The sequence below is a fragment of the Tachysurus vachellii genome, chromosome 8, assembly GCF_030014155.1.
Source record: "Tachysurus vachellii isolate PV-2020 chromosome 8, HZAU_Pvac_v1, whole genome shotgun sequence".
Taxonomy (NCBI): domain Eukaryota; kingdom Metazoa; phylum Chordata; class Actinopteri; order Siluriformes; family Bagridae; genus Tachysurus; species Tachysurus vachellii.
This window is the reverse complement of record NC_083467.1, coordinates 22,323,744-22,346,907: the sequence shown is the minus strand read 5'-3', so window position 1 is coordinate 22,346,907 and position 23,164 is coordinate 22,323,744. Positions and strand designations below refer to the sequence as shown.

Genomic DNA, 23,164 nt, shown 5'->3' with positions numbered 1-23,164 from the left:
ATGCAGTGTGTTAGTGTAAATGCAGTGTAAGTGTTAGTGTAAATGCAGTGTAAGTTTTAGTGTAAATGCAGTGTAAATGTTAGTGTACATGCAGTGTAAGTGTTAGTGTAAATGCAGTGTGTTAGTATAAATGCAGTGTAAGTGTTAGTGTAAACACAGTGTAAGTATTAGTGTAAATGCAGTGTAAATGTTAGTGTACATGCAGTGTAAGTGTTAGTGTAAATGCAGTGTAAGTGTTAGTGTAAGTGTTAGTGTAAATGCAGTGTAAGTGTTAGTGTAAATGCAGTGTAAGTTTTAGTGTAAATGCAGTGTAAGTGTTAGTGTAAATGCAGCGTGGTAGTGTAAATGCAGTGTAAATGTTAGTGTAAATGCAGTGTAAGTGTTAGTGTAAATGCAGTGTAAGTGTTAGGGTAAATGCAGTGTAAGTGTTTGTGTAAATGCAGTGTAAATACAGTGTAAATGTTAGTGTAAATGTTAGTGTAAATGCAGTGTAAGTGTTAGTCTAAATGCAGTGTATGTGTTAGTGTAAATGCAGTGTAAGTGTTAGTGTAAATGCAGTGTAAGTGTTAGTCTAAATGCAGCGTGTTAGTGTAAATGCAGTGTAAGTCTAAATGCTGTGTAAGTGCTAGTCTAAATGCAGCATGTTAGTATAAATGCAGTGTGTTAGTGTAAATGCAGTGTAAATGTTATCATAAATACAGTGTAAATGTTAGTGTAAATGCAGTGTAAGTGTTAGTGTAAATGCAGTGTAAGTCTAAATGCTGTGTAAGTGCTAGTCTAAATGCAGCATGTTAGTGTAAATGCATTGTGTTAGTCTAAATGCAGTGTAAGTGTTAGTGTAAATGCAGTGTAAATGTTAGTGTAAATGCAATGTAAGTGTTAGTGTAAATGCATTGTAAGTGTTAGCATAAATGCAGTGTAAATGTTAGTTTAAATGCAGTGTAAATGTTAGTGTAAATGCAGTGTAAGTGTTAGTGTAAATGCATTGTAAGTGTTAGCATAAATGCAGTGTAAATGTTAGTGTAAATGCAGTGTAAGTGTTAGTGTAAATGCAGTGTAAGTTTTAGTGTAAATGCAGTGTAAGTGTTAGTGTAAATGCAGTGTAAGTGTTAGGGTAAATGCAGTGTAAGTGTTTGTGTAAATGCAGTGTAAATACAGTGTAAATGTTAGTGTAAATGTTAGTGTAAATGCAGTGTAAGTTTTAGTGTAAATGCAGTGTAAGTGTTAGTGTGAATACAGTGTAAGTGTTAGTGTAAATGCAGTGTAAGTGTTAGTCTAAATGCAGTGTAAGTGTTAGTGTAAATGCAGTGTAAGTGTTAGTGTAAACGCAGTGTCAGTGTTAGTGTAAATGCAGTGTAAGTGTTACTCTAAATGCAGTGTAAGTGTTAGTGTAAATGCAGTGTAAGTGTTAGTGTAAATGCAGTGTAAGTGTTAGTGTAAATGCAGTGTAAGTGTTAGGGTAAATGCAGTGTAAGTGTTAGTGTAAATGCAGTGTAAATGTTAGTGTAAATACAGTGTAAATGTTAGTGTAAATGCAGTGTAAATGTTAGTGTAAATGCAGTGTAAGTTTTAGTGTAAATGCAGTGTAAGTGTTAGTGTGAATACAGTGTAAGTGTTAGTGTAAATGCAGTGTAAGTGTTAGTCTAAATGCAGTGTAAGTGTTAGTGTAAATGCAGTGTAAGTGTTAGTGTAAATGCAGTGTAAGTGTTAGTGTAAATGCAGTGTAAGTGTTAGTGTAAATGCAGTGCAGTGTAAGTGGGCTTCAGGAGATGGGTAGTTAGAAAGTATTCAGTTAAAACTTGCTGTGTACACTGTCGTTTAGCACATTATATTTTAACTGTTTTGAAGGTTTTAACATAGAAGTATTTCCATTTAATTTTACTTAACAAACTGAGCACTTAAGGGCCCTGATAAACTACCCAGCAGTGGCAGTGTAGGAATTTGAGCTAATAACGAAACAATACAGTACACAGTAACATGCTGATAATAACCACAAATTTAACTTTCTGGACAGTCCCATCTCAGGAATACAAATTGTACTTAGCGTAATTTACAAAGATTTGAGTAACAAATTCTGACCAAATTTGAGTTGTATAAACGTGTATTCACATTTTTAATACGTTTTTCACTATAGGAAGTCACGAGCTGGATGGAATGCATTTAAAAAGGGCTGACATTTTTTGTTGAGATAAACCAAAGTAAAAAAATCTCCCAGTGACACAAGTGTTTTTACTGTATTACTGATTGATTATAATCAAGTTGAACAGAAAATTTCCTTTTTCCAACTTAAGCAAAGTAACTAGATTTACCAGATTGCTAGTACAATTGGTGCATACAATTCTCACAAGTCTTACAAGTAAATCAAGCTTTCTTGAACTTTTAGTCTACAAGTTACAGTGGAGACAAACAACCTCCTTAACACCATAATTAAATCTAATTTCATTTCATCTTTATTACTGATAATGACAAATAATCTAATCGAACTAGTGCTGAGAGAGAGAGAGATAGAGAGAGAGAGAGAGAGAGAGAGAGAGACAGTGAGAGAAAGATAGAGAGAGAGCGATAGAGAGAGAAAGAGAGAGAGAGAGAGAGAGAGAGAGAGAGAGAGAGAGAAAAGCAAACACAGAGTCAAACAGAGAGATAGAGAGAGAGAGGGACAGAGAGAGAGAGACAGTGAGGGAGCGATAGAGAGACAGAGAATGACAGAGAGAGAGAGAGAGAGAGAGAGAGAGAGAGCTCTCATAGACATTGAATGAGTTTTGGATGAAAAGAGTTTTTGTTCTTTTCTTGAAACCGAAATTATTTGTTCATGGTAATCTCATTGTACCTAAGAACAGTTTATTGAATCACAATCCAAAAAATTGTCACTCCTTAGCAGGCAATGTTCACACACAGTATTGGCATTCATTTCAAAATGCAAAGGAAATTCAAAGAATGGTCAAACACATTATAGCAACATAGTCCAAACACAGAAATAGTAATTAGGAAAACCATGGCTCCATTACAAATAAGTCAAATCAACGGCAAGACTTCACAATGAAACCATGTACTTATATCACGAGCAAATCAGGAAGTAAAACAAGAAATGAGCAACTGGCTAGAATTCTGGGTATACTGAGGAGTACTTGGATGCCGATACAACATGGTCACCAAGAATATGATTTCTACCTCTGCTCTTTTTACTCACGTTTAATTCACACTGTTTCTGTCAGACCAGTTTAGCATCATGGAGGATGTCAGGAGGATTTCAGGACTAAATCTTGTGTGCTGTTTTAGGTCCAGCGTTTGTCAGAGAAGCTTTCCTAAAGGTTTACTTTAGCCAAAACATTCATGATTTACTGTAGTATTAGGTGTAATAATTGTGAGTTAGTAGTTGTTTATTTAGCCTGTAATAAATTGGGTTTTGTGTGCATGCATTGACTTTTTAATTGGACGCTATCGGATCCATTAGTGTGAGACATAATGCACTTGTGGAGATGAATTGTGAAAAGCAAAATGACTCATGCTAATTGAGAAATGTCCTTCAGATTGTAATTTAGTTGGAGAGGTGAATAATATATGCAGTGGAGGGGAACTTTAAAAAAAAAGTGATACTAGACTGGTAATTAGAAAATTAGTTGAAATACTATGCTAATTCATGATATAATGTGATTCCCACTGCACTGCGCTACATCGTATTTCAGCCGATGTTCATTTTGCACTAAACCGAGACAGCTACACGGAAACAGACTTACAATAAATGTTTGGCAGAGAATCAGACTGGGTGATGTAAATGAAGACCAACTGTTTGTAAACACTTACACACAGGTGCACTTGATGCATTTTCAACTGTATACATGCCTGCATGGCTTCAGACTTGCATATAAGCCTGAGATTAAAGAAAGACATAATGCCTATTATATAATAACAGCTTCTCTTACGTAACTCCTAGGATTTTATGTCCAAAAAAATCTCAGATCAGACAGAAAGCTAAGCTTTCCGTCACTTTGAGGAGTTAACCCCGGGGCGGTAGGGATTGGGATTGTGGACCTGCTGCGATTTAGCTGGTGAACTGAAGCAGCACTGTTTCGGCGGCTCATTATGCATCACTCACAGTCATTTCAAATGCAGCTCCCTGCAGTTGCCCGATAAGACTCCTGCGCATGTATGCGTACGGCCACAGCGCTCACAGAGACAGGCTTTCACTCAGCAGATAGATAGCATTTGAATAAACATTTGTGTGCATAGCCTGCTGATTGGATAAGTCATGGGGAAGAAGGAAGTACAAGATATGCTATTATTTAATTGCTGTAGGGGGGTTAATAAGATTCACAGTTCAACACATTAATCTATTGACCAAGCACATATCTTGAATATGTGTGTGTGTTTGTGTGTGTTTCTCTTATACTGTACTAAGCTGTGTTTCATCTTCTGTCTTTACTTAATTAACATGAAGGTTCTGCCTGAAAACTGTGACAGTGGCAATATAAATATACGCTGTCTGCCAGCAGAAAGGGATTCCAAAGGGTTCTACAGTGAACAGATATCATTTGTGTGGTTGGTGGGTCACTCTCAGTACAGCAGTGACACTCTTATGCTTGACACCTACCTTGTTGGTGTACATCTAGATGTCGCTTATCTTTTTTCATGCACTGTGTATGATAATCATCTTTTAGCCTTCACCTGGGTTTAGCTTCTCACCACATGTCAGTGGTTGACAGTTTTCAATTGAGGGATACAATGAGGACATGTTTACTAAACATTACAGTATTGTCCCATGGGAAAGCTTGTGCTGAAAAATGTAAAAGCTTCATTGCTGAGCCTGAGAGAGATATCAGTATTGTCATCATCATGTCACTGTCACTGCTGGGCCAAGCATGATTCATTACCCATAGAATATCTTGTCAGTGATGGTCAGGCGGTGGTCCCTTTCCATTTGTGTACTGGATATGAAAACATTTCTACATGACTTACCATTCTCAAAAATATACAATCGAAGCATAGAGCAGTTAAGGACCGAGAATCAACAACGTCTCTCCGACTGACCTGGGGTTTGAACTCGTACAGTATCTTTTGATCAGCTGCACAGAACAATAACCACTCAGAAGTCTTTTAGTCTTTTATTCTCCCATATACACATACAGTACATTCAAATTCTATTCTTCGACCATCTCAGCCAAACAAGACAAAAGATGAGGAAAAACTCCTCATTACAGTTAGGATATGAGATTCAAGATTTGCATACAGTATGCAGTTTAGAGAGAAATGAAAACCTGCCTAACTCAGTCATTAAAAATACATTAAAAAAGAATGGATGAGACCTTGGCACAAATTGTTTCCCAAATTATTGTCATTAGTTGGCAAATGATTTAACTCTGTTTTCTCTCCCTGAATTACTAAACACAGCTCTTAGACACACAAGATGTTCAGGAAGCTTTGTCTTTGGGGATTTTCCATTCCTAAGTAGATGTAAGGACAATATACCAAATATTACCCATGTTACCCACTCATTTAATGCTTACACAAAATTTGTAAATGTTTGCATAAATCATATTTCTAAATTCATTTCTAAATAGATATGAATCTTTAATTATATTCTATGAATATTTTAAAAAAGAGGCTGACATGTACACAATACATTTTTTTCACTATAACAATTATGCTATGAAAATAATTTATTAACTTTAAAATGTATTCTTAATATCCAGTAATGGGAAAAAAAATGTTAAATAAACTGAAATTAATATGTGAGGAGTAACACACATATTGGGACATTCTTTTACAGGAAAATAATCAATGATACCTTTACCAACACTGCAGTTCATAATTTTCCAATAATAGCCCCTTACATCAAAGTGTCTTGTTTCTTTATTTTACTACAACAATTTGCTAATGATTACATTTTTTGTTAATTATTATGCCAATTATTTTATTCCTATTTAATGTTTGTGGAAAATCTGTAAAACATGTTTTGTTCTTGCTTTTATTATAAAAGGGAATAAAGTCGTTCCCTCGCCAGTAATTTTTTCTCCCAGTTAAATGTCACGGTATTAAGGCACTGCATAATGCAATGTCCTCTGTCCGTGACAAAAGGTCTAAAGCTACGTCTTTGCTTCTGACTGTCACTAATGGCTGACTAAATACAAATCAACAGCAGAAATCTTCACCATGTCAGTGATTGCACTTTGTTAAACAACACATTGTTAATCCATTTATTAGTTTTAGTTTATGTGACATGTCCGTCATGCAAGTCCCCGTGAACGAGCTGTTACTATAGAAACAATAACGTATTGAGCGTGTGCATTAATATAAACATCGATTTTTAAACAACCGTCACTTTCTGACCAATCAGATTAAGAAAATCTGATTAAAAACAATACTATTGCATTATTATATCATTTAATATTATAATTTAATTTAATTTTATTGGTATAGTGCTTGTAACAATGGACATTATCTCAAAGCAGCTTTACATAACTATAAAAATTCAGAATAAAAATTACAAAGGTTAAAATTGACATTTTTATTTATACCCAATGAACAAGCCAAAAGCAACGCTGCAAGAAAAAAAAAGATGAGATGATACGAGAAAGAAACCTTGAGAGGAACCAGACACAAAAGGGAATCCGTCCTCATCTGGGTGACTCTAGGAGAGTGCGATTAAATAATGTCCTTTCAAGGGTTGCTTGGCATTTAACTTAAGAATTGGATTATGTCTAAAGACTTATACTAAAGCAAACAAGGATAGTAAAATTAGTACTGATTACTCAGGAGTGATAGCAATAGTCAAAAAAACACTTTGGTAATGCACTAAAATTAAACAGTCACATATAAACTCCGAATCACATAGCGCGTCCTGCATATGTAATCCATTACAAGGCTCGATCGAAGATGCTTGACAGTGATACAGTGGCTCGAGTTTAACAATCAGATTGTTGTTGAGTAAATTAGAGCACCCCAAGTTCAAAATGTGTACATTGAAATTTTTGTGATTTGTGGCGATTGTGTGATTGCTAAGTTGTTGGTTGCTGCTGTGTTTTCATTATTCCTGTGACAGAAGAAGTTAGAAGTTATTGTTTTTGCTCACGGATTTACAATGACATAAATGTCAGGTTTTTCTGTTTGTTCCTAAAATAAAATAAAAGCAAGATCCTTTTTCACTAAGTATTTTCCAGCAAAGTTCAATGTCGTATTAATAAGAAATAGTGGAGACAGCAGGGACATTGTGGCTTAGAGGTCAGCAGCTTTAGAAGAAGAAGCATTTATTTTGTCGCATATACATTACAACACAGTGAAGTTCTTTCTTTGCATATCCCAGCTTTGGAAGTTGGGGTCAGAGCGCAGGGTCAGCCATGATACAGAACCCCTGGAGCAGAGAGGGTTAAAGGCATCACTTGGCAGAGATGGGGCTTGAATCCTGATCCTCTGACAAACAACCTAGAACACAAACTTCTGGGATTTGGTTGTCTGTGCTTTGGCGGTTTACTCCAGGTACTAAGAGTTCCTCCCCTAGTTCAAATTCATTCACCAGCTACAGCTTCCACGACCCTATATATGATGCAGTAACAACAGAGCCTCAGCTTTCCTAGTTAGCAATCTTGTAGTTAGTTAATAGCATGATGTAATTTACAATAGCATTTGCATACATTTCTGAAGCTTTGGAAGCTGATTGATTGATGTTTGAGCAGAACGTATAGAAGAGGACGTGAGACAGCATTAGAACTAAAGTCAGGATGAAAGGAATTTACTTAAAGATCACATGTTAATGTACAAGCTAGTCAGGGTGAATTTTTTACTCTGAAGTCTTTAGTGCTGTTCACAATATGTTGATTTTGCCCTGAAGGATTATTTCTGTTGATGGGATGGGTTCCAGTTGATGGGTTTCCTCAGCTTGAACATTTGCAGCAGTTATATTCCTAGTTGGGGAGGCACGGTGGCTTAGTGGTTAGCACGTTCACCTCACACCTACAGGGTCGGGGTTCGATTCCCGCCTCCACCTTGTGTGTGTGGAGCTTGCATGTTCTCCCCGTGCCTCGGGGGTTTCCTCCGGGTACTCCGGTTTCCTCCCCCGGGCCAAAGACATGCATGGTAGGTTGATTGGCATCTCTGGAAAATTGTCCCTAGTGCATGATTGCGTGAGTGAATGAGAGTGTGTGTGTGCCCTGCGATGGGTTGGCACTCCGTCCAGGGTGTATCCTGCCTTGATGCCCGATGACGCCTGAGATAGGCACAGGCTCCCCGTGACCCGAGGTAGTTCGGATAAGCGGTAGAAAATGAATGAATGAATGAATGAATGAATATTCCTAGTTGGTATAGACTCAGAGTTGGCTGTATTAAACAGGACCAGCTTTCCCATGGGACAATACTGTAATGTTTAGTAGAGATTTTTGTTTCGGCCAGCTGACTGATGTGACACAAATGAGAACGAGAAATGAAAAGAGAGAGAGAGAGTGCATTGCGTTTTTGCCTCTTTACTTTACTTTACTTTAGTATATGCCTGCTGATTTTTACTTTAGTATATGCCATTCCTTCTATTTTGTCACATTGTGTTTTTTTCATATTGTGTTATAATGCACTCGAGTGAAAGAGCTGAACAGCCATAGCTTATATAAATGAACCATAGGGCATTTGTCAGCCACTACTGGAGGCCTGCCTCATCATCTCTGTCCTTACGTTCACCCAGGCTGCTCACATGCTGTAATTGAAACATCTCTGGATGGGAAAATGCACAATTATCTGACTCTGTCACCTCAAAAAGCTAACTTTATAATCAAATAACACTGGATGGCATTGAGAAGTGCCACACACACACACACACACGCACACACACACACACACACACACACATTTTTCTTACTATTCTTGTGAGGGCCTTCTTATGACATTAGTATATTTAAAGCAGTTAATTAATTCTATGTCTTCATTTAAATAGAACCCTGACTTCAACCTCAGTAGCAAAAGGAAAACACGTTGAAAAGCTGCAATTTTTTTGTCAAACAAAAAGCAGTTTTCTTCAAATATCCTCATACTGTCCAAACAGTCAGATTTTCCTATACTTGTTGGGATAGTTGGTCCCCACACAGATATAAAACATGCCCACACACTCCCTACAAACAAAAAAGCCGACCGAGCCTCTGCATGCACGGTGTGTAAATTCATCCCCAGATTAATTAGTGATTCCTTGTTTGTGTTTTTTTCTGTTGTGCTTTTCTTCACTACAGAGACACGATGTGGAAGTGTGTGTGTGTGTGTGTGTGTGTGTGTGTGTGTCTGTGTGCATTCTGCTAAATTTAGCAGTTTTTTTTAACACCATGTTTGTAAGAAAAGAAAAACAACTCTTAAGCTCACTCTTTAAAAGGGAAGTGGCAGCGTTCAGTGTTCAAGGACTTGGCCTACTGACTGGAAGGTTGTGAGTTCTAATCCCAGGTCCACCAAGCTGTGGAGGGCCCTTGAGAAAGGCCCTTAACCCTCAATTGCTCAGCTGTATAAATGAGATAAATGTAGGTCACTCTGGATAATGCCGTCTGCCAAATGCTGTAAATGTAAAAGAAAAAAGTTTCACTTCTGTACCGTTGTTGTTGTTTTAGATGACCTCCAGTGTGATAAAACCTATCTTCCGTCCTGTGACTGTTCTACTCACCCTGCTGATACAGTGTGAGGTCATGAACTCTTGTTCTCGGTTCCGAATCACAGGGTAGCCTCTGGCTCTGATGATGTCATCAAACTTCCCGTTTTGTGTGTATGAGTTTTTGTTTGTTGGCCATCTCGTTGTGTGACGTTTGATCTTGTGGGGACATGTGTTTGGACGTGGTGAGGAATATTTGTTATATTTATAGCAGGATTCTTCAGATGGCTTCATTGAAAACGGCTGCTTTGTGGAAGCTGTGGAGCCGGAGGGTTGGATATGAATTCTGGCTCTTTTTACAGAGTCACATTATTTATCGAAGCTCACCAGAAGAGTCGATTCTTTTGGGTCATGAAGATATTTTTTTTCCCTCAAAAAACTTTAAGCCATTAGGTTATTATTCTTTGCCTAATTATGGCCAATATTGTTTCATGAAATCTTCCTCGCAGCATTGTACCGATCAAAATAACATTAATTTGAATTGCGTCTTTATTAGGCCTATTTAAATAATCATTGGATCAGCAAGGCACTGCAATACGCACTAACAAACACAGTGTGTATGCGTTAATGTTAATGTGCTGCTGGGTATTGCTTCATTAATAAGATTTATGTCCACGTATGTTGATAGCTCTGCACCTCTACAGTCTAACTTGAACAAGTAGCAGTGTCAAGGTTCCTCCAATGTGTTTCTTCATCCACACAGCTGAGAATCAAACACATGTCTCAGCATTCATGCTAACAATCATCTCAGCTGTTGAAAAGAGATTGATATAATGTATTTTGACCAGATTACTGTTGACGAGTAACGGCAATGCCAACAGCTTAGCTTTCAGTGTTTGCCTAACAGAGCCGAACACCAATAGCCATAAGATGTAATAAAAATATATTATAATATATACAGAATAGCTCCAGATGTTTCTTAAAGACAAGCTGCAGAGCCTTTGGTATTGTTAAAAATAAGAAAATATCACTCAGACACTCTACATTTATAGATTTACACTTTAAAGAATAGACACTAAGCTTTATTTTGTCACATATACATTAAAGCACAGTGAAATTCTTTCTTTAGGGCCTTTTTATACCTGGTCACTTCATGTGTTTTCTCTGATCTGATAGCTATCTGATTTGTTAAAACTGTTCCATTTACATTAGGCCACATAAATGCGTCTTGGCGAATCGGATATCAATCCGATCTTTCTACCCCTGCTCAAAATGCAAATATATTTTACCTCATTTCTGGGGTAATTGAAATGGAACACGCTTTGGTGTATGCGGTTTTCAGAATGCAATCAAAAAGAAGACGAAAAAACTCGTTACGACGGTTATGCTACAAAAAACAGCATTTACTGTTTGCTGCATTTTCGCTGGCAGCAGCAGTACATTTTAAGACCCAACGAGACACCTGGGTGAAAGATCACTTGCGAGTGACGCACTTCCGTTTGGGAGGAGTATAGCGCTGACGTATGTGGCTTGAACAACCACATTCATTTACACCTGGTCATTTTCATCTGAAATGCGTCCCAGACCACCTCCTGAAGGGGTTTGTGTGATCAGATTTATATCCGTCTCGAAAACGTTTCGGAGGGCATTTAGTCCTGGTCTTTTTACCATTGGATAGCTATCTGATCACAGAAAATGCCTGAAGTGACCAGGTGTAAAAAGCCCCTTACATATCCCAACTTTGGAGGTTGAGGTCAGCGCACAGGTTCAGCCGTGATACAGTGCCCCTGGAGCATAGAGGTTTAAGGGCCTTGCTCAAGGGCCCAACAGAGGCAGCTTGGCAGTGCTGGGGCTTGAAACCCTATCAACAACCCAGAGCCTTAACCACTTGAACCACCACTGCACCTAATGTTAGTAACAATAAAAAACTGGTGGCACTTTAGGACACACGGTAATAATTTGACAGAACAAAATAAGAGAGTTTGCTAATTATCCAAAAGTTTCTTTCTTTTCTTTTTCTTTTAATGAAAAAGAAAAGAAGATTTGCAAATCGACTATTTGTTCTATATTATTTTAAATGATGATAAATTGTTCTAACATAGTTAAATTTAACGGTGCTCCACATTTATAAAATAGATATGTCAGTACTGCAGTAGGAACATTACACATTAATTGTGTTATGATGTTAAAAACATGATAAGCCAGAGACCACTGATTTGTGATCTCAAGACAGGTCTTGAGACACCAGTTGCTAATAATTAGTACACAACAATTTATTTAATTTAATTGCACATAGACAACAGGCTTGTTATTTGATATAAATGAATGCAAACATTCATTAGTGAAATAAATTAGGTGCGTAGGCACAGAGGGAAGATGTGAAATGTGCAGAACTGGGAGCAGGAAACACTGGTGTAGAGGGGCTTGATAGAATGTCAGGCTAAATAAATGTCAGACTAAATAACTACAGAAACAACAAGCAAATGGATTCTCAGAAAAGGACACAGTGATGAAAAGCAATAATGGAAAATATTTAGTGTTGTAGATCTAGTCTTATACCTGCAGTGCAGCTATTTTATCCTCCGGACCCCTGTTCTCTATTCTGTAGAATCCACAGGATTCTTCTTTTAAATTCCCACCAGTGAAGACTTATATGTAATTATTTTCTACGATAGCTGAAGACGGCTTTGGCTGAATATCTGCTGTGATGTCACACGACACATGCTGGCTCCACAAAGCACATACTGTAATAGACTTTGCTCTCTTCGGCTGCCGTGCTGTCTCTTATCTGTCTATCACAGTGACACTAACCAGTTGTGAGCTTCCGTGAGTTCATGTATGCTGAAGAGGACGGAGAGCGCTTTGCTCCGAATGTGTTACACCACCATGTGATGCAGCATGAGCAGCAGTATGAAAAGATGTGTTAGGTTTGCTTCATGTGTCTCAGAGGAAGTCTTCATCCTTTCTGGTCTGATAGTTATTGTATAATCAGTGGAGCTGGCTGCTGGTTGGTGGGAGTTGGCAGGTGACCAAACTAGAGGAAAAAATGAGGCGAAGCATGAATGCTACAGTATATGCAACTCTGTATGTAGTGGCCTAGTGGTTATGGTGTTGGGCTACCAACTGCATGGTTATGAGTTAATGCCAGGTCCACCAAGCTGCCACTGCTGGGCCCCTGATCAAGGCCCTTAACTCTCAATAATATAAAAAAACATGAGATAGAGTTGTTAGGAACGTCTGGGGCAATTCTGGTTGTTGAGGTGATGTGTCTTTTCCCACCTGTTGCTTATTATGCCTAATCTGTTGTCTTAAAAAATCCTTCCCTTGTGTATCTTGTTCGTCATTGTTATGGCTCGTGCTCTTGTCATACATGCTTACGTGTTTATTTTCGCGTATGTTATTTAGTGTCTTGCGTCAATAAATGCATTAAGTTGTATCCTGTGTCTGGGTCTGGCTGCAATGCTACCAGTAAGAATTGTGAAAAAAGTTGTAAGCTGCTCTGGCTAATCGTGTCTACCAAATGCTGTAAATGTATTTCTTCCAGTCACCAGTGGTACATATATTGACAAAAGATCTGGGCTGGTATTCATAAAGATACTAAAAACGATCTCAGAGAGCTCCTAAATCAGCTTTAAAATTTCTAAATAGGAATCTTATCTTAAGAGTGATTCAGGACCAAACTCAGCAACTCTGAGCAAGGAAAATATAACAAGTTTTATCTTAGAGAGAAGGCGGGGCTAAACCCTGTTACTAGGTTACACGTTCTTTTGAATACTGTGATTGGTTGTACAATAAAATAAACAGGAGTGATTTTAATCTGCTCTATTATAAGCCTTCACTTTGTCTCTACATTAAGATAGTTGAGGTTATATGTTTATATCGTGTAGTGATAATGTTTGTGACCAATCATATTAGGGCTGCGCTAGCATCTATATGTTATAAGTAATAAATGTAATATAAATGTAAATGTAAACATCTCTGACACAGAGCAGAAATGCCAAAATATAGCTCTGTTTCAGAGATGTTGGAGTATCTCTAAATTTCACATATAATATAATGCCATATAATGACTATGTATATATATATATATATATATATATATATATATATATATATATATATATATATATATATATATATGTTGTATAGTATGTGGCACTGATAAGAAGGTGAGTGTGTGTGTGTATGTGTGTGAGTGTGATTGCGTGTGTGTTATACAAGGTCATCTGGGTTAGCTGTAGTATTCCTACAACCTTGAGTGGAGGGAATATGAATAGAAAGAAATGAGATATTTTCAATTTCTATGTGATTATTTGATATGAAAGCAAACAGCAGAACAGTCAAGTGTTACCTGTTTTACTCAAGAGCTCAGTAGTGGCTCTCTGGAAATCAGAATGCTGCCTGGAGCACTGTATTTTACCAATTCTTCAGTATCTTGAGCTATTTTAATGGATAAATACTCATCCATCAGCAAATTTATCCTGATTAAATAAGTCTAGTTATTTAATGACAAATAGGTATTTAACACCTTCAGCCACAATTAATTTATACAATTATTCTATCATATGTTGATGTCAGAACTGTGATTGAATGAGTACTTGAACGAATACTAATAATAAGACTACAAGGATATTTTATAATATAAATGTTTTATATTATATATAATATAAAACATATTTTATATATATATATATATTATTATACATATAATATATATTATATATATTATACATAATATATATATATTCCAGTGCACTTTTCACTCATGATTTTTCCACATTGTGTAGCATTAAACTCAGTTGTAAGTTGCTTTGGATGAACATCAAATGAATGAGATTAAAAACATTCACGGGAAAGACACTGAATTCAATACCTCGGTTCATAGAATAAAGAGCTTAGAGTCAAGGGTACTCAGATATGAGTGTCTGTGGTCAGTCTGCTAAATGTGTATATGTCAAGAGTCTATATATAATTAGCCCATAACACTGAAGAAGCGGATGCAGTTTTGCAAATTTGCAAATTATAAAATATGTCATTGCATTAGTATCCACCCCATGGCTGTGAAACCCTTTAGTTAGAGACAAAAGGTTGCCATCAAAAATCGCTCATTTAGTAGCATGCAGTTCAGCTGTGTGAAATTAAATCGTAATGTGAGCTCATTATAAAGCTACTTGTTATTGGAAGCTCCAGATTTAGTTTGAGAACAAAAAAATATCCCAAATTTGGATCTTTCCATGAAGCACCATTAAATGGCAGAAGGAAATTAAGTGTTGGTTCTGTGGTGAGCTCATTAGTTCCTCAGGAGCTCTTGGTTGCACAATTATAAACTGTTGTAGGAAGGACATTAATTACATTGACATTATTTCCTGTCCAGTGTCACCCAAATGAGGATGGGGTTCACTTCTGAGTCTCAAGGTTTCTTCCTCATGTTTTCTCAGGGAGTTTTTCCTCCCCACCTTCACCTGAGGCTTGATCATTGGGGATTGATGTTGGAGATAAACAGTAACTTAATTTTAAACTTAAATCTTTGTTTTATTTTGTTTCTATACTTCTGTAATTCTGCTTTGAGACAGTGTGAATCGTTGAAAGCGCTATACAAATAAATTGAATTGAAAATTCAAAGAAATTGAAATGGAACAAGTCTGACTGGCCGTCCACCAAAAGTCAGTGACTGGTAAGAGGGGAATTCTAAAGAAAATGTAAAGATTAAGATTAAAAAATAGGTAAATATAAAGTTTTTTGATATTTAATCCTGATTAAATATCATTTCAGTTTCAGGACTCATCAAAACATGGATATGTTCAAGGGAGGTAAATACTGGGCAAATTTGTGGACGCAGGCACATTTGTTAGTTTACATAAAAGACAAATAGTTTAACAATTAAAAAGTAAGACAGCATTAGGTGGTTATGGAATAAGATGGTATGTGTAGCCTGGCTAGCGTACTGAATGTACTGAGAGGATTGTGTTGGTCTCAGTTTCCAACATTAAGCTCCATAAAGTCGGTTACTAGTGGAGTGCACTCACAACTCACACACTGCGCACCATGCCAATAACACTAAGCTAGACCGTGAATGGTTTTTCATTATTACTCACTGTGTGTGCTGTGTGCAAGTCATTTCAAGCATTAGATGTGATTACCTTCAACTTCCAGTCAATAAAATAACCAAAACAACAGCACAGAAGAATCTACTCACAAGGCAGCCTATTAATAACCAAAAGTGGCTGAGTGGTAACACAAATTGGTGCGGCAGCTCATAACGTAACCACAACACTGGTAATACTAAACCCAATTGAAAAGTCATTTCAGCGGTACTTTCTCCATGCTTTCCTTCCGCTCTGCTAAAACCTCCTGGCGTGGAGTTTTCAATGGACAAAATTAGTGAAAAGTCATCATTTTACATCCCTTACCATCTGTCACTGCTCAAATCTTTAATAGTTCCCTCCACTCATTTTTTCCCCTTACTTTTGTGATTGTCTTCTTCCTCAGTGGTATCATACATGTTTATTCTTTAATGTAAAACCTAGCGACATTACTGAAGATACATGAAAGTAGAAACTATTTCTGTGCCTGAAGGAGGAAGAGAGAGAGAGAGAGAGAGAGACAGAGAGACAGAGAGAGAGAGAGAGAGAGAAAAGCAAACACAGAGTCAAAGTAAAACCAATAAAGTGAAATAGCAAGCATGAAAGAGAGAGAGAGACAGAGAGACAGAGAGAGAGAGAGAGAGAGAAAAGCAAACACAGAGTCAAAGTAAAACCAATAAAGTGAAATAGCAAGCATGAAAGAGAAACAAAGACAAGAAAAGAAAAGGAAAGAAAAACAAGACGGTAAGAAAGAATATCTGTTCTTGCTAATATTGTGGTAAATATCTCCGGCTGTCAAACAGAAGACCTAGATTTTATATATATGTGTGTGTGTGTGTGTGTGTGTGTGTGTGTGTGTGTGTGTGTATATATATATATATATATATATATATATATATATATATATATATATATATATATAGAGAGAGAGAGAGAGAGAGAGAGAGAGAAAAGCAAACACAGAGTCAAAGTAAAACCAGTAAAGTGAAATAGCAGAAAGAGAAACAGACAAGGAAAGAAAAACAAGACAGTAAGAAAGAATATCTGTTCTTGCTAATATTGTGGTAAATCTCCGGCTGTCAAACAGAAGACCTAGATTCAATTCTCTGACTGGGAGACAGGATTTTCATTGCTGGCTCAGTGGTTAGTGTCTGGACTTCTGATAAGAATTTTGAAACCTGGTACCAACAACCTGACCCTGTTGAAAAAACTGCCAGAATGTCCCCCTTGTGTCCAGGAAACGAATAGTTGAAGCCATTACTGACAAAAACACTGGTGAATTTTATACACAATCATTTAGAAGCAAGAAAATGCTTTTCTGTCATGTAGAATGATAGCTGTGCCACCCACTGAGAAACATTATCACTATGGCAACCAGTATTAGGAACGCCTACTCAAGCCTTCATCATACTGCGACCGGCCAATCGCAGTGATGAAATCACTGTATGTGTGAATACAGCTTACGAGAGAGAAAAGGTAAAAAGATATAGAGAAAGAAAAAGTGACTGTGAGTAAGGGAAAAAAAAAAACATAAAACAAAAAGATAAAAGAAACAACAGAAGGGGATGAAGGCAGAAAGAAGAAGATGGAGAATGAGAGAGTTGACAAGGAATAATAAGAAATACAAGAGCAACAAAATTAGTGAGGAAAAAAGATAAAAAATGGGAAAAGAAGATAAGAAATAAAAAAAAATGAGTGAGAGAGATTAAAATCAAAGTTCCCAGACAATTACAGTGTCAAGTTCATTCATTTAATCATGTTCATTCATATACAGTGAAATCATTCTGGATGGGACACTTACAGGGAAAATGAACAGTTCTTCATATAAATATTGAAAATCATACATAGAAATGGAAGTGTGTTGTGAATGTGTCAGTCGTGCTGGGAATCAGAGAAATCAGGATCTGTACAATAATATAAAAAAACAAATAAAAATGAAACGTCGTGAAAGTGTAGAAGCAGAAGCCTTTGTCACATGTACATTACAGCACACTTTTCCATATGCTAGTTTGTTTAGGATCAGGGTCAGTTATAATCCAGATAATGTTAAGAACCCTTGCTTAAGGGCCCACAAGTGGCAGCTTTGCAGTGCTTGAGCTTGAACCCTGATCTTACAAACCCCCTTTAAGCACTGAGCCACCACTTACAATCGTATTGACATGACGCTTGAGTGATGCTGCATGTGATGTCTGTTCTCTTGTGTCAGATAAAGAAGAGTCTGAATATGGTTCAGGAGAGGAGAGAGAGCTGCCTGCTACGCCAACACAGACAGGTGTGGACCTCCGAGAACCACAAACTGAGCCGAGCCAGGTAACACACCTAACCACACACTCCTGAGTTTAACATCACATCGCCGTACTGCATTTACAGTATCAGAAGATCAACAGCAAGAACCAGTTTCTAACATTTTTCAAAAAACATGACAAGTGAACTAAATATATACAGCAGGATCCCAAAGCCTGAGATCACATAAAAACTTATTTTGAAATATTAAAAACAAAGAAAATAAATGTTCAATATCTGGAAAAAATAATATTTAAGATTGCACTATTTCTAGGTCTCTATTTAAATGTAAGCTTGATATGCTTGATATTAATCAACAGGTCAGACTTTCCTCATGCTTAATCTCTTCTATTGAATTCTAATACATTTTTTAGCATAACACTATAATAGGCTGTTGAGATTCAACAGCATGCAGTAACACGATGTACAATCTGGAAGCATGTTTTGAGCTGTTCTAGCTGTACATTTGTTCAACTGTGTTTGATCCAGCCATTAAATTTCCTGTCACAGTTTGTCAGAAGCAAACAGGACATGCAATTAGCATTAACCAGTGCAACATTCCCAGCCAACTACATTTCCAAATTCACACAAAAACCTGAAAGTCATTAAGGCATAAGAAAAGTGAGACTCGTTTTCTTCATTTTCACCTTTTCTCAAGGTCACCATGGTGCACACGCATTTCTGATCTACAGACATATCCACTCCATTATCATTACCATAGGGTTGTGGTAGCCAAATGGGTAAGGTGTTGGACTACCGATCGGAAGGTTGTGAGTTCGATGTCCATGTCCACCAGGCTCTGCTGGACCCCTGAGCAAGGCCCTTAACCCTCAGTTTGCTCAGTTGTATAAAATGAGATAAAAATGTAAGTCGCTCTGGATAAGGGCGTCTGCTAAATGCTGTAAATGTAAATTATCCCACGTTCGGCTTCATCTTTGGAATATATTTTACGATAAAAATAGTTCTGTACATCACAAACACATTGGACACTTTGGCTTTATTTGTGGAAATGTATTATTATCCGATTATTTGCTTTAAAACAAGATCTTGGAGGCTGCAGAGTATTTGGGTCTTGAGGTCAATCTTGTATCTTATCTGTTGTTTCTCTTCAACAGAAAATACTCACAGAGTGAGCATGAGCAACATGATTGCTACCCCAATAGGCTTCTGTTAGCGCTTGTTACAGTTTTGTCTGTCGGAACATAACACAACTTTAAATTGAACTGTGACCGTGACCTTTAAATGACTGTAACTCATCAAGCAATCAAGATGTAGATCGAATATGTTGCTTGGGAAACATGCGCTTTTAACCAACAGGTTTGTTTAGTAAATTGTAGTAGGTTCAATCAGCGTATATTTCTGCCCTTATGGAGTAAAGTGTTATAGTTAAATGGTTAGAGAATGAGAGGAAGGAGTTTTTGGCCAATTAGACCCAGAATAATGAGAGAAAAGTTTTCAGTTTGTTGCTGTCCGACGTGCGATAAAAGTGGTGTTTAGTTTGAAATAGACCAGAAAAAAGAATTTTTAGTTGCTTAACCCAGCAGTTACTTTAGGTTTCTTTATTTTCTTTGAAGTAAGTTTCAAGTTGTATTTTATTTTTACAGCACATTTTACGTTTAATTGCTGTAAATTCGGACATAAAAAGTGTAAATAAGTGTAAAAAGACAACACACACACTTCTAAACTGAGTTAAATGACAAGGAATAAAATATGTTTTGAGACTAGATTTAAAAACAGATCATGTTGGGCCCAGCCTCACCGACATTGGCAATGAATTCCAGAGCTTAGGAGCAGCAACTGCAAATGCTCGATCACCCCTATGCTTCATTCTTGCTCTAGGGACAACCGAGAGCAAGTTATCCACAGACCTAAGGGACCTTGATGGAACGTATGGATTGATAAGGTCAGAATGATAAGCTGGGGCCAGACCGTTCAAGGATTTATAAACCAACACTAAAACCATAAAATCAATCCTAAAATGCACTGGAAGCCAACGAAGAGAGGCTCATATAGGAGAAATATGATCACGCTTACGCATTAATTTTAATAGCCTTGCTGCAGCATTCTGCACCAACTGCGGGTGTGAGAGAAGCCTGACTGACACCAATATAGAGGGCATTACTATAGTCTAAACGAGAAGAGATGAAGTCATATATAACCCATTCAAAGTCTTTGAATGATAAGAAAGGTTTGACCTTAGATAAGCCGTAGCTGATAAAAACTGCCGTTAACTATAGAATTTAGCTGTATTGAGTCACCAAGAATCTGCGTTTTTGTAAGTGTAGCTAAAAGAATATTTGACTACAGACGTTTTGCAAGCTTGTTTATTTCATTGTTGGACAAAAGTCTGTTCGAAGGACCAGGTAGTGGTTTACAATTCCTCTGGCGACGTTAGGGAGGAGTTTGAGTTTATGCATATTTTAAGTAACTGAACTTTAATTTGTGAGTTTTATTTTGCCTTTTTTTTTGTATAAGACGTATACAGTGTTTATGGAATATTGTTCTATTTAAGATTATTTAAGCATGGATTTGTTATGTGTTATTCTTAGTATTTTTTTTGTAAATAAATTTTGTTGTCAAGTGTTATTTCCCTCATCGTGAGTTGATTATAGTTTACTGTATTGTAATATTATTTACTTATTATATTGGGAAATATTTAATGCAGTTAAGTCGATAGACTATTACTAACCTGGTGCTCTGCTCTGTATAATGAGGGTAGGGTAGGGGGCAAAAACATGACAAAACAAAGCAAAGTATTTCTCCAAAAATTAATCACTTCACCTAAAACTGATATAGTGATGGCACATTGGAAACAGCAAATTTTCGCTGATGTTCTGTACATATATACGGTCAGGCTCTGCTTTTTCTGTGGATATTCCACTACTGTTTATCATTGATATAATGCCAGAGATACAGCTGAGTTTAGATGAGTACATCACCATTATTTCAACTGTGATATACAAGCTGGATAATAAAGTTGTTAGCAGGGGATGAAGGGAGTTGTAGTTCTCGCACAGCTATAAACTAGCAAAGGAAGGTGACATAGTAAAGTTTCCTGTAAAAAGGCCTGAGGCTGTCAGATACTTTGCGAGCCAGTCAGATACTTTATTCTCCTTCGGCTCTACAGCTGCCTGGCCACTCAGGCAAAACGGGCAAAGATAGATGAGGCGAAACTCTTGATTGCGTTTTTCTTGCCAGAGGAGTGGAAAAGCTGGGATTAGATGAGGAGAAATGAAGATGGTGGGGGAGGAGATAAAGACAGAAACTAAGAGTGAAGAAGGGTAAATTCAGGAAAAAAAGGAAGAAGATAAGATTTTAAGAGGTTTGGAAGAGAAAGCTTCAGCTGGAGCCATTAACATTAAGCTCTCTGCTATAACCCTCTTGTATAAGTTCACTGGGTTTATGAGATTCTGTGTGCACTGTATTTTTTGGTATATTTCCCACACAGCCGTGTGACATTGTGTTTAAATGGATGTGTGTGGGAGTGAGAGTGATAGAGACAGAGGAACTGAGAGACATGGGGAGATAGTGACCCTCGCGGGTTTATAAAGGTGTGTGATTTGAGAAGGGCAGTCATAGCTCTGGGGTAATGAGCGTGTATGAGTCGGGCAGGGTTAATGGGGTGCATGCATGTGGGATTCAGTAATGAGCAAACAGCGCTCACACACTCACAAAAAAAAGCCACCCACTGATCCTGCCATCCAATTCGTTAGCACCATCAGGCAGCATGCAGCGGTTTAAAGTTTGATAGTTCTGCTTTTGTTCTTACCTTTTTGTTTGACCTGTAAAAACTTCTCATTCTCAAGTCACATTTGTGTGACTGCAGCCTTTTCTTCATTGAAGCAACACTCTGGCCAAAAAAGTACCATTTACACAACTTCCTCCTTATTATTGTAATGGATCAGAAAAGATACATTTCATATCTGAAGTGTGTTTCTTTAGCTTTGTACTGGAGCTGCAATGCTAATGTAGCTAGCAAGTAAGGCAACCTTATGATTCACCAAACATCACCAATTGGCATAGTGTCATTCTGTTAATATTAGCATATGATAAACAGAATGGACCATTATTATTAAAGAAAAAAAATATCATAATGAGACTGGAACCATGTTAGGATGTTATGTTTTACTGTGAATACAAGTCTTTTTATTGGGGTACTCGTGGCCTAATGGTTAGAGAGTCTGATTCCTAACCCTAAGGTTGTGGGTTTGGGTCTCGGGCACCGAACTGAGCAAGGCACTGAACCCCCCCAACTGCTTCCCGGGCGCCGCAGCATTAAATGGCTGCCCACTGCTCTGGGTGTGTGTTCACGGTGTGTGTGTTCACTGCTGAGTGTGTGCACTTTGGATGGGTTAAATGCAGAGAACAAATTCTGAGTATCGGTCACCGTACTTAGCCGTACGTCACGTCATATACTGTAATTTTGCCTCTAAATGATGGGCCTGGGATAATGTGTCTGGGATTCTGCTTTTTAATTTTTATAAATTAAGGTGAGTCAGAAATCAAATCTATGTTTGAGACCCTGAATAGCTCATCATGAATAGCTCATCGTGGGGATGTGGTAGCCTTGTAGTTAAGGTGTTTGCCTATCGGAAGGTTGTGAATTGAAATTCCAGGTCCAACAATCCTCCACTGCTGGTCACTCTGGATATGGTGTAAGTCATGGTTTGAGTCAAACAGAATCTTAAAGGCTAATCTGGAGGCTGTAAGCTTCCCCAATTCATTAGCTACATTAGCATTCAGATCAAGTGCAAAATTAAAGAAGCAAACTTTGGTAATTAAAAAAATGGTTTCTTGGATGCAAAACAAAAGGTTCTGCTTGGAACACTGTGTATAGAACAGATACAAAAAAACACAGACACCTTAGTGGATGATCCAAGCAAGTGTATATAAAGATAATGATGTTCTTATGTGCTGCGTCTCCCCTGCGTCTCCCCTGTTTTAGGGATCGAAGCATGGCTGATTTAAGGAGCTTCCTGACCAGAAGCAGACTGGAAGCAGAGGACGATGGAGATCTCTTTACTGAACTGCTGCATTTGGGTAATAAAGAATTTTCAGTTTAATGGAGAATATAAGTGTTATTAAGCATTTCTACAATTTAGGAGCAGATCATTTAGGTTGGGAAATTATCATTACCAAACCAACAGGTTAGCATCAATAGCAGAGCAGGACTACAGAACCCATAAGCCAATGCACTCCACATGTTAATAATCCAATGCACTCCGCATGTAAACCAATTTGTAAGCAATCTATC

At 37.5% G+C, this 23,164-nt stretch overlaps 1 protein-coding gene across 1 annotated transcript in view; it reads left to right on the top strand.

Annotated features, from left to right (window-relative positions):
- Positions 1-23,164, top strand: part of LOC132850386 (coiled-coil domain-containing protein 148-like) — an 87,411-nt gene that overhangs the window by 9,571 nt on the left and 54,676 nt on the right. Inside the window, exons 4-5 of the mRNA XM_060876930.1 lie at positions 17,834-17,937; positions 22,856-22,950. Coding sequence (XP_060732913.1) covers positions 17,834-17,937; positions 22,856-22,950 — 199 coding nt within the window. The remainder of the gene's footprint in view (positions 1-17,833; positions 17,938-22,855; positions 22,951-23,164) is intronic.